Source organism: Girardinichthys multiradiatus, chromosome 9 (assembly GCF_021462225.1).
Source record: "Girardinichthys multiradiatus isolate DD_20200921_A chromosome 9, DD_fGirMul_XY1, whole genome shotgun sequence".
Lineage (NCBI taxonomy): Eukaryota > Metazoa > Chordata > Actinopteri > Cyprinodontiformes > Goodeidae > Girardinichthys > Girardinichthys multiradiatus.
This window is the reverse complement of record NC_061802.1, coordinates 34,370,310-34,382,968: the sequence shown is the minus strand read 5'-3', so window position 1 is coordinate 34,382,968 and position 12,659 is coordinate 34,370,310. Positions and strand designations below refer to the sequence as shown.

The 12,659-nt window shown below is 41.9% G+C and overlaps 1 protein-coding gene across 2 annotated transcripts in view; it reads right to left on the bottom strand.

Moving 5' to 3' along the window:
• The window catches only part of ddr2a (discoidin domain receptor tyrosine kinase 2a), a 43,826-nt gene that overhangs the window by 16,709 nt on the left and 14,458 nt on the right, over positions 1–12,659 (bottom strand). For both annotated transcript variants that reach the window (XM_047374330.1, XM_047374331.1), the window contains exon 2: positions 10,970–11,085. In XM_047374330.1, coding sequence (XP_047230286.1) covers positions 10,970–11,060 — 91 coding nt within the window. In that variant the 5' untranslated portion in view covers positions 11,061–11,085. The remainder of the gene's footprint in view (positions 1–10,969; positions 11,086–12,659) is intronic.

Below are 12,659 nucleotides of genomic sequence, written 5' to 3'. Positions count from 1 at the left end.
TTTTTGCATCCCCTTCAACCTGAAACTACAAATTTCTGTTACAATGGTTGGAAAAGGACACAACAGCACTTCATTAACAGTCATAAAATAAAATAAATGTGGCCATTTTTTTTTTTAAGGTACCCTAGTATCTCTTGAGAAATATAAGTACGTTTTTTTCATTTGATTATATCCTTTCAATATTCCCACAGCTGATATGTTCAGTTGTCACACCCTGTTACATGTCTCCTTCCATTCTACTTTAGTTTCAAGGGGAAATTTGAAACAGGGTGGGTAACACTGGACAAAGGGCACAACTCCAAGCTCCCATAATGAGCTATAGATAAAGCTCTGCAGTCAGACACATGCAGTTAGCAGGAGAGTGCAGGGCAAACAGGGCTGGTACAACTACCTTGTGGCTCTGCTTTGTGGTCAATAGAAGCAATATTCCCCACCATTTCCTGCATACCATCCCACCCCCTCATGCTCCTTTTTCTGTCTCTTTCTCTTTCTCTCTCTGTCTCTGTGTGGTCTCCTGCATGTCTCGACTGACCTCTTCAATATTGAGATGAAAGATGTGATTTACCTAATCTTCCACTGATTAAGAGTCTAAAGTACCAGGTAAAGGAAACAAACATGGCATTTATGATGTTTTATGAAACCCCTGAAAAAAACGGTGGATGTAAAGGTCTTTCGCAGGGCAAATAGCAAAAGAGCCCCCTTCAGGAGTTGACATAAAGAGGATATGAGCTCTGCAGTGTGAAACTTAATGTTTTAGGTGAAAGAAGCTTTGGGAAGGCTTGGTTCACATGGATGTGATTGCACTGGGTTGCAGCCTTCAGTTGAGCTGGATGTTGACGTTAAAGGGACTGTGGCCCTGTTTGCCCGGCCCCATGTGCTACAGTAAGCCTTTGAGAAGATGCCAGCAACAGCAGAGCTTGAGGTTCAAGACCTTTTCTGTTTCTCTGGCTCACTCTTTTGTTTATTTCACCTTATAATTATCTCTTCCTCTCTTCTTAACCTCCTCCAAATATTTGCTTACAGTTTTACTTTGTGGAAACACATGACAGTTTGGACGGATGAGCAAATGCTTCAGTGTTTGTTTAATCTTATCATCCACCCCTATTTGCTCTCTTCAATTCAGAAGAATAATTAAGTCATTTATGTACATATATATATATATATAGTCATCAGTCAGTCATTTTCTACTGCTTATTCCATAGTGGGTCGTGGGGGAGCTGATGCCTCCAGCAGTCTATGGGCAAGAGGCGGGGTACACCCTGGACAGGTTGCCAGTCCATTGCAGGGCAACACACAAACAACAATGCACACACTCATTCACACACTTAAGGGCAATTTAGAGTGACCAATTGACCTAACAGGCATGTCTTTGGACTGCGGGACGAACCCTGGATCTTCTTGCTGCAAGGCAACAGTGCTACCAAATGCGCCGCCGTATATATATATATATATATATATATATATATATATATATATATATATAGTACAGACCAAAAGTTTGGACACACCTTCTCATTAAAAGAGTTTTCTTTATTTTCATGACTATGAATATTGTAGCTTCACACTGAAGGCATCAAAACAATGAATTAACACATGTGGAATTATATACTGAACAAAAAAGTGTGAAACAACTGAAAATATGTCTTATATTCTAGGTTCTTCAAAGTAGCCACCTTTTGCTTTGATTACTGCTCCGCAGACTCTTGGCATTCTGTTGATGCGCTTCAAGAGGTAGTCACCTGAAATGGTTTTCCAACAGTCTTGAAGGAGTTCCCAGATGTTGGGGCCTTCCATTTTGGTCGCACATTTTGACATGCGCAGCTCAACAAACGTCACAGCTCTGACGTCACTGGGAGTATAAACCGGCTGAGATGGAGAGTTTCGGTGCCATTTCCCGCCAGTCACATGGCGGCGCATAGGAGGCGCATATCTGGAGAAACAAAGCTCGCAGGCGAATCTTTGCTCCACAAAGCCATTCCCGGAAGAGCTTGAAAGCTGGAAATCTGTCTGATACGAGAAGATCAGAAGATTTATTGCTGCTGTTAACCTGTGATTTCTGAAATTGGTGACTCGGATGAACTTATCGTCGGCAGCAGAGGTGACCCTTGGTCTTCCTTTCCTGGGGCGGTCCTCATGTGAGCCAGTTTCTTTGTAGCGCTTGATGGTTTTTGCAACTGCACTTGGGGACACTTTCAAAGTTTTCCCAATTGTTCGGACTGACTGACCTTCATTTTTTAAAGTAATGATGGCCACTTGTTTTTCTTTACTTAGCTGCTTTTTTCTTGCCATAATACAAATTCTAACAGTCTATTCAGTAGGACTATCAGCTGTGTACTGTATCCACCTCCTGCACAACACAGCTGATGGTCCCAACCCCATTTATAAGGCTGGAAATCCCGCTTATTAAACCTGACAGGGCACACCTGTGAAGTGAAAACCATTTCAGGTGACTACCTCTTGAAGCTCATCAACAGAATGCCAAGAGTGTGTGGAGCATTAATCAAAGCAAAAGGTGGCTACTTTGAAGAACCTAGAATATAAGACATATTTTCAGTTGTTTCACACTTTTTTGTTCAGTATATAATTCCACGTGTTAATTCATAGTTTTGATGCCTTCAGTGTGAAGCTACAATATTCATAGTCATGAAAATAAAGAAAACTCTTTGAATGAGAAGGTGTGTCCAAACTTTTTGGTTTTTGGTATAGAGCTGGTCCAGTGTTCCACGGCCGGGACGAAAACCACACTGCTCCTCCTGAAGCCAAGGTTCAACTATCGGCCGGACTCTCCTCTCCAATACCCTGGCGTATGTTTTACCAGGGAGGCTCAGGAGTATGATCCCCCTGTAGTTGGAACACACCCGGGGGACCACCACCACGGTCTGCTGGTCCAGAGGCACTGTCCCCATCCGCCACGCAATGTTGAAGAGGGGTGTCAACCATGACAGCCCCATAATATCCAGAGACTTGAGGTACTCAAGGTGGATCTCATCCACCCCCGAAGCCCTGCCACCGCGGAGCTTTTTAACCACCTCGGTGACTTCAGCCTGGGTGATGAAAGAGTCCAACCCCGAGTCCCCAGCCTCTGTTTCCACCAGGGAATGCGTGATGGCAGGATTGAGGAGATCCTTGAAGTACTCCTTCCACCGCCCGATAATGTCCCCAGTCAAGGTCAGCAGCCTCCCACCAGCATCCCTTACTGCCGGTGTCCACCACTGGGTTCGGGGATTGCCGCCCCAACAGGCACCGCAGACCTTATGGCCGCAGCTACGGGCAGCAGCATCGACAATAGATGTGGAGAACATGGTCCACTCGGACTCTATGTCTCCAACATCCCTCGGAATCTGGTCAAAGCTCTCCCGGAGGTGGGAGTTGAATACATCCCTGGCCGAGGGTTCCGCCAGACGTTTCCAGCAGACCCTCACTACGTGCTTGGACCTGCCAAGTCTGTCTGGCCTTCTCCTCTTCCAGCAGATCCAACTCACCACCAGGTGGTGATCAGTGGACATCTCAGACCCTCTCTTCACCCGAGTGTCCAAAACATGCGGCCGAAGGTCTGATGATACGACAACAAAGACGATCACTGACCTACTGCCTAGGGGGTCCTGGTGCCAAGTGCACTGATAGACATCCTTATGTTTGAACATGGTGTTCATTATGGACAATCCGTGACTAGCACAGAAGTCCAGTAACAAAACACCACTCGGATTCAGATCGGGGAGGCCATTCCTCCCAATCACGCCTCTCCAGGTGTCACTGTCGTTTCCCATGTGGGTGTTGAAGTCCCCCAGCAGAATAATGGAGTGGAGGGAGGGGCACTATCCAGCACCCCCGACAGGGACGCCAAGAAAGCCGGGTACTCCGCACTACCGCTCGGGCCGTAGGCCGAAATGACAGTCAGAGACCTCTCCCCAACCCGAAGGTGCAGGGAAAACTTTTCCACTTAGAGCTTCAGCATACGTGAGTTTGGACTACAAAATTGCAGCGAGAAATAAAATCCCGGATTTGTAAAATTGGTTAGCCGGACGTCCGTGACCTTCTTTATCATTTCTGTAACAAATTCTGTGACATAATATTTCATAAAACGTAATAGAGAATAGAGAAAACTTAACGGATTGAAAAATATCACCTAAACAGAATATAAAGACATCTACACAGCACCTGGAGAGACTAAATTAAAGTTTTCTGCATTCCTACAGACTCCAAATACACTACAAAATGTGTTTAAGGATCAAAAAAGTAGATTTTGCATGATATGTCCCCTTTAACTCATATTAAAGCTGCAAGACTCAATTTAGTTTTTCCATGACTGTCCATTCAAACAGAGTAATAACACCATTTGAACACAAGAAAAACACAAGAAACAGCTGAGACATGAAAAAAGGGTCGTGACCACCACATCCTATGGTAAGTCAAAGACCGGGGAGGTAGGTTTCAGGATGTCGTGCAGGATGTGTGACTGCTCTTCCAAATGTTGATTTTTGCTGTGTTTATTTACCTACCCAGCCCACTCTGAGGTGACCCATGGGGGAGTTGTGGGGGCAGCAGAGATTGCATGGTTGGACGCAAGCACACATACATAGGTTTGCTCAACCACTACCCTTCAGTGTCCACATTCGAACACACTATCTAAAAATATGCTCCCAGAAGAAGGTGGTAAAGTAAATGACTTGTGTTGCGGATAAACAGGAAAAAAGCAAACTTCTCTCTCTCACCTACGGTGGCCGTGGGGTGCAAAACACTTTTACAAGTACCGAAACAAATTTACATTTCAGAAAACAAATTTACATTTCAGAAAACACTTTTACATTTCAGAAAACACTTTTACATTTCAGAAAACACTTTTACATTTCAGAAAATCAACCGGAAAGGGAATGTACCAACGCCGAGGCTGACCCGGAAGTCAGCCTCAGGGCTGCATCCTTCGAAGGCCGTATTCGTTGGCCGATTACATTACAGCGCGGCGACGAAGGCTGTCCCAATGCATGAATCATTCCGAGCAAATGCTGCCGACAAATGTGTCCTTATTTTGCCCGATTTGAAGGATGCGTTGTGAGCATCCTTCACGGCCCATCATTTCCCATCATTCATTGCGGGTCGAAGCGGATTGGTCAAGCAGGGGAAGCCATGGCGGACCATAGCAACAAAAGCTGTGAGTAAATTGTGGAAAATTACACTTTCTGTGACACAAATTAAGTTCTACAATGTTTTTAGTGCGGGAATATAACTATGTAGACGTGAACTATCTGCTTGATTTATCTGGACATCGCTTAATTTCAAATGTGCTCCGACGTGTTCGGAGTTTTCCGTTCCCGGCGTAGTAACCGGCTCGCCTCGCCAGTCTTACCGGCGGTGAGGTGAGCTAGCCCGGTAGAGATCTGACCGGACTATTGGCACTAAGCTCCCGCTGGCAGTCATCACAGTGAACGTTTAACACAAGTGATTTCTAACAGTTTATTAATACGGCCTTCGAAGGATGCAGCCCTGAGGCTGACTTCCGGGTCAGCCTCGGCGTTGGTACATTCCCTTTCCGGTTGATTTTCTGAAATGTAAATTTGTTTTCTGAAATGTAAAAGTGTTTTCTGAAATGTAAAAGTGTTTCCTGAAATGTAAATTTGTTTTCTGAAATGTAAGTGTTTTCTGAAATGTAAATTTGTTTTCTGAAATGTAAATTTGTTTTCTGAAATGTAAATTTGTTTTCTGAAATGTAAAAGTGTTTTCTGAAATGTAAATTTGTTTTCTGAAATGTAAATTTGTTTCGGTACTTGTAAAAGTGTTTTGCACCCCCCGGCCACCGTACTCACCTCTAGGTTAATGTGCCCTGTCTACTAAAAGGGTAGTGCTGTTCTATTGTCCTGAAGGTCAAAAATATTGCTAATTGTTCTCACACCCTAGTGAAGTTCATATTTACATACCACCTTCTCAGATGTCTGTTATGTAAGTTATCCCAGTTTGGTCAGATTCATTAGGTGTTACCAGCAGCTTGCATTACAGCGGCCACTGTGGCCACAAATGGGAATTACAAGCTGAATCAGAAGACGTTGAGGTCCGAAAACGTTGAGATGACACACTTTAAAGGGACAGTTCCGAAGTTTTTAAAGTGGGGTTCTGTTAAAAGGTTAAAGTCAGATAATATCTTAACTGCAGCATATGACTCTCTTGGTGTGTTCCTTTAGTATAAATCCAAATTAGATGGCCCTGGAGGCTGAAGCTAATGGTTTAGAGATGGGCCAAAACCAAAGAGGACTTTTACCTTCTTAAAACAACCCCAACCTCAAAAATGAACCTTGAATCTGAAATATATGAATCTTTAAACCATCCACATTTACATCGGGTGGCGTTTTAATAAGAAGCTAGTGACTTTCATTAGAACTCACATTAGATAGATATTTATTTGTCACACATTTTTAATTTACTTTGATTTAAGGTTTTACACTTTATGTGCGTTTTTCTCTTTTGTTTTTTCTTGTATTTCTTGGGTGACCATATGAAGTTGTTTGTATGTGCGCATATGGTCTTTATATACGTGTGTGTGTGTGTGTGTGTGTACATGTTTGCCTATGCATGTGAGTGATCGGTTAGGGCAAAGATGTTGGGGGCTTGTTTTTATTTTTTGTTTGTGTCTATCCTTTTAATTTTCACATTCTGTTTGTAGTAAATAAAGATTGATTGAGTGATTGATTGAGTGATTGATTGATTGATTGATTGATTGCACATGAAAAGGATATTGGAGGAGCTGCAGCACCAACAATCATCCTAACTGATACATGTATTCAGAATAGAATACATAAAGCATAACTGATATAAAACAGTAAAAAAACAGATAATTTAGAGCCAAAATAAATGTTCAGCAAATAATACAGAATTACATTAAATGAAAGCTGAGATTTTCAAACTTTTTATCTGCACTGTTCATTGCAACAATGGAAAGGAAAACCTGCAAATGAAAATAAAATCATACGAGGGACAAAAACAACACGGTGGTGGGAAACGGAGGTAGAGAAGGGGAAAATTGACCCAGAGCCCAAAAGAGTAACATCTCTCTTGTTTTTGTAATTAACGTTTGCCTCTGTTTTTGGTCTGTATAAGTGCTTTTTTTCAAACAGGCTTTGACTAAAGTCAGCAACAGTGCAATGATTAATAACATTTCATTTCTTCTTCTGATTCATGGCTTAATATTATAGCTTATTAGGGGTGAAGGATGTCACAGTTGTTTCACAGTAAAAGGCCAGTCATGTTTTTATCACAATTACCCTACATGAAAACAGATTTCTGAAAGGATCTTATTCTTCTGTTTTATTTTACCAACTTTTGTGTAGCGCAATTTTTATTTATCAAATCAATTAGCATAGTCACCAACTGAGGTACACTCAGTTTCAGACTTTGCACAAGTCAAATCTCTCACTCTCTGACTTCCAAGTGCACCAGACTTTGGTTTCGTTTGCAAAGGACTAGAAGACAACATGAGATTTAAAAAATCTAATATTAGCTGAGGTTAGAAGATCTGCAGATAATTTTGAGCATTCAGTCAACATTCACCCTAAACACTCGCCCACCATACTTCATGACCCTTCTGCACAATATTTTGCTGCTCAACCCAGGTCTCTCCCAGAGCCAGCCTCTCCACAGTGAAATAAAGTTCGCCCACTCACAAGTAAAATGGGAAAGACAGGGATGGTATAACTCCATTGCTAGGGAATTTTAAATAGGGGAAAGTTGGCATCACTCAACATCTCCACTCTGCTAAATTCAGCCATGAATATTTCCAGACTGTGCAAAAATGACCCTCTTCTCAATGCAGCAAAACTAAAGCATTCAAAAGAATTATAGGTGCTTCAATATATCAGAGCAGGTTGAGATTTGAGCTTCAGCCACAGTGGGGGAGATGTTTTCAAAAAACAATGAATCTAGAAGTTACTTGGGTTGGACTATGCACACAAAATATTGCCTGAGTGGCAAACTTGTTGAACTGTGACCACAATTAGATGCACAAACAGTCCTTTCCATGACTTATGTGCGGTCAAACACAGGGAATCACATACCGGACACTCCTGTGCAGAAACACTGACAAAGAGACACATAAATACTGTGGAGAAAGAAAGTCAATTTCAATGGACTTTCCTGTTGTCAGAATGTCTGGTATGCATTAGCCACAGACTCCAGAGGGATAGCTGGGTCCACAGCATGCATGTGCATGAGGGTAAATCCATGCAAGCAGGCATGGTAAAGCACACAACGGTGTGCAAAAACAAAGAGTGAAAGCAAGAAATTTCACCAGAGTCAAACAGTCAGATTAGACTATAGCTCACTATAGATATATATATATATATATATATATATGTGTATATATATATATATATATATATATATATATATATATATATATATATATATACATATATACACTGTTCAAAAAAATAAAGGGAATACTTAAACAACACAATATAACTCCAAGTAAATCAAACTTCTGTGAAATCAAACTGTCCACTTAGGAAGCAACACTGATTGACAATCGATTTCACATGATGTTGTTCAAATGGAAAAGACAACAGGGGGAAATCTTTGGTGATTAGCAAGACACACTCAATAAAGGAGTGGTTCTGCAGGTGGGGACCACAGACCACTTCTCAGTACCTATGCTTTCTGGCTGATGTTTTGTTCACTTTTGAATGTTGGTGGTGCTTTCACACTCATGGTAGCATGAGACGGACTCTACAACCCACACAAGTGGCTCAGGTAGTGAAGCTCATCCAGGATGGCACATCAATGCGAGCTGTGGCAAGAAGGTTTGCTGTGTCTGTCAGCGTAGCGTCCAGAGCCTGGAGGCGCTACCAGGAGACGTGGAGGAGGCCGTAGGAGGGCAACAACCCAGCAGCAGGACCGATACCTCCGCCTTTGTGCAAGGAGGAACAGGAGGAGGACTGCACAATGACCTCCAGCAGGCCACAAATGTGCATGTGTCTACACTAACAGTTAGAAACCGACTCCATGAGGATGGTATGAGGGCCCGACGTCCACAAATGGAGGTTGTGCTCACAGCCCAACACCGTGCAGGACGCTAGGCATTTGCCAGAGAACACCTGGATTGGCAAATTCGCCACTGGCGCCCTGTGCTCTTCACAGATGAAAGCAGGTTCACACTGAGCACATGTGACAGACGTGACAGAGTCTGGAGACACCGTGGAGAGTGATCTGCTGCCTGCAACATCCTTCAGCATGACCGGTTTGGCAGTGGGTCAGTAATGGTGTGGGGTGGTATTTCTTTGGAGGGCCGCGTGGCCCTCCATGTGCTCGACAGAGGTAGCCTGAATGCCATTAGGTACCGAGATGAGTGTCAGCCCAAAGCATAAGCAAACTGAGTATCTGCATAGTGCCCAAAAACCAAGGGTGCTAGTAGCGGGGGTAAGAACAATGATTTTTATCACGCAAGTCAGTGGTGGGTGGTAGTTGGAAGGGCCCCACCTATTCTGCTTTAATTCTGCTTATTCTGCACATCGTTGGACAGGCTCTGTTTTCCACTTTTTTCCAACTCCTTGTAAATTGTGCTTCCATCTTGGATTTGGTACCAAGAAAGAATCCAAAATAAACCAAAACCAATCACACATGGTTAATTGACAAAAACAGCTTTTGTGAAAGAAATAATCCCTGTTGGCATGACATTCTGCTTTTAGTTGTCATCCTTATGAAAAAATGTGGTTCTAAACATTTGAATCTTAAAACTAAATGTGGGGTGGAGTTCGCTTGGCAGAGGCAATGGGCTATTTTTCATATTTCTTCTCTGTGACCATGCTGAAGAGAGAGTGATTTGTGCAGCCAGTGCTTTGCAAAGGTATTCATGCCTCTCTGAATTTTTTCACATCATGGCACAATCCTTTATTAGATTTTTATGTGATAGACTTACATAAAGTATTGTATATTTGTAAAGTCGAAAGAAAATAATATAGATAACTTACACGGAACTATTCCCTGAACTCACCAACCCCACTGTAAACACGGTGGTGGCTGCAGTATGTTGGTTTGATGCTGGTCATGGTTGAGGAGAAGATGAATGGAGCTAAATACAGGGCAGCGCTGCAAAAGAGTTGAGACTGAGGTGGAGGTTCACCTTCCAGCAGAACAACAACCTTAAACATACAGCCAGTGCTGCAATGGAAGGGTTTAGAACAAACTACATTTATGTGTCAGAATGGCCTAGTCGAAGTCTAACCAAACTGAGAATCTGTGATAAGACTTGAAAACTCATTTTCAAAGACAATACATCCAATCTGACTGAGATTCAGCTAACAGTCATGTCTGTCTCTAAACGTGCAAAGCTGATAGAAACAAACCCTAAAAGAGTTGCAGCTGTAACCGCAGCAAAACCCGAGTCTACAAATTACTGAATTAAATGGATGTCACACTTACTCCTTGCCTTCTATGCACAATAAAATCCGAAAGAATTCAACAAGTATGAATAGTTTAGCAAATTACTGTATTATCTTAGTTTTAAGCAGCCATTTATTTCAGTTCAGATCTGAGTATGCCACTTATTATTCTTTCAACAGTAAAGAAGTTCAGGCTGATGAGAGAAGCTACCTGTTGCCAGCTTGAGGTTTTTACTGGCAAATATTTCCTGTTCTTCCATTTTGTCAGCTATAACTAAAAACTCGTTTTGGTTTTAGCTTAATTCCATCTCTGTCTATCAAATGTTACCACTCTATTTACTTGTAAAAAAAAATTGGTCCATATTTTATTGACTACAAGAAAACCACAGCTACAGATGGGGAAAGAGCTGGAAGAAAGGTACACATCGTGGGATCAAAGGAGCCAAACCAGTGACGGAGGACCACAAAGCTCTTACAAAGCACCACTTATCCCAAATCTGAACTTCCTGTGTAACTGGAATACCAAAAAAAAAACTCAAATTCTTCTTTTAACAAATCTGGAATTATGATATAAGTGCGAATGTTTCTCCTCCTGTGGTGGCACAAACCTGGATTGACCTGCGATGTGACGGCTCCCAACAGGTGGAGGATAACGAGCAGGAGGAAGTGAGTGTCTGGCCGGTGCTTCATCCTGAACATGTGCCAACAGGCAAACTTCCACAACCTGGAAGAAAATGTGGGAACAGCAGGTTAAACGTGTCTGATTGAGTTTTCAATGTTAATTAACCACTTAAGCAAAACTAAACAAAACAAAAAACACCCAGTTGTGTTTATTTTTCAGTATTCATGGGAACCAAACTTTTATTTTGAAGAACATGGGAGTTTAATTAGAATCATGCTTTTATTACAACCAGTAAAAACACAGTAATTACCAACTTAGAGTGGAATTTCCATTAACCACTCGGTTTATTACCCTATGAGGGAAAAAAAAAACTATTACATTGAAAACTGCGGTGACGTCGCACTATCAACCACATAAGACGAAACAGATTCAAAACATTTTAATTCTAACACAGGTTCTTGATACTGAAATATGCATGCTAACTGACAGAGCAAATGCTGAATGGATAAATGAAAGGACGAAAAGGGGGAAAAAGGAGACGCTGAGACCTTAAATCACAGACATGACTTCAGCTGGACAGACACAGAGCCAAAAAGCCACCTCCAACTGACCACTCCAGCAGCAGCAAAGGAACCAGTTACAGCCAGTTTTTTTACCTCATTGCATTCATGAAGTGAATCTCCACATCAAAGCTGAGATCTCCTGAGACTTCAAAAACAACCTTGTACCTTCTATTCTTGTAGAACAAGATCTCCAATCGGATTTTACTGGTCAGACCAATCAGATGTGCATCGGTTTAGGTATAAAACACACCTACTTCCATCCTGTGTACATATAAAAAATATCTACTTATTTCAGTAAAGCATCATATCAAAAAGCAGGCAGTTCCCCAAACAAATAATCAAATTGCTGAAATAAATTTGAATACAGCAAGACTAAAGCAAACGCTTGCAGTTGATCATTTACTTGTGCTGATCCAAACTTTCAACCACATTTAACAACAGAAAAAAGCAGGTTGAGCTCAGTTAGCAATATAGTCTTCCCCATTTATAATTATATATATTTATAGTTATATATATATATACAGGTCCTTCTCAAAATATTAGCATATTGTGATGAAGTTCATTATTTTCCATAATGTCATGATGAAAATTTAACATTCATATATTTTAGATTCATTGCACACTAACTGAAATATTTCAGGTCTTTTATTGTCTTAATACGGATGATTTTGGCATACAGCTCATGAAAACCCAAAATTCCTATCTCACAAAATTAGCATATCATTAAAAGGGTCTCTAAACGAGCTATGAACCTAATCATCTGAATCAACGAGTTAACTCTAAACACCTGCAAAAGATTCCTGAGGCCTTTAAAACTCCCAGCCTGGTTCATCACTCAAAACCCCAATCATGGGTAAGACTGCCGACCTGACTGCTGTCCAGAAGACCACTATTGACACCCTCAAGAAAGAGGGTAAGACACAGAAAGAAATTTCTGAACGAATAGGCTGTTCCCAGAGTGCTGTATCAAGGCACCTCAGTGGGAAGTCTGTGGGAAGGAAAAAGTGTGGCAGAAAACGCTGCACAACGAGAAGAGGTGACCGGACCCTGAGGAAGATTGTGGAGAAGGGCCGATTCCAGACCTTGGGGGACCTGCAGAAGCAGTGGACTGAA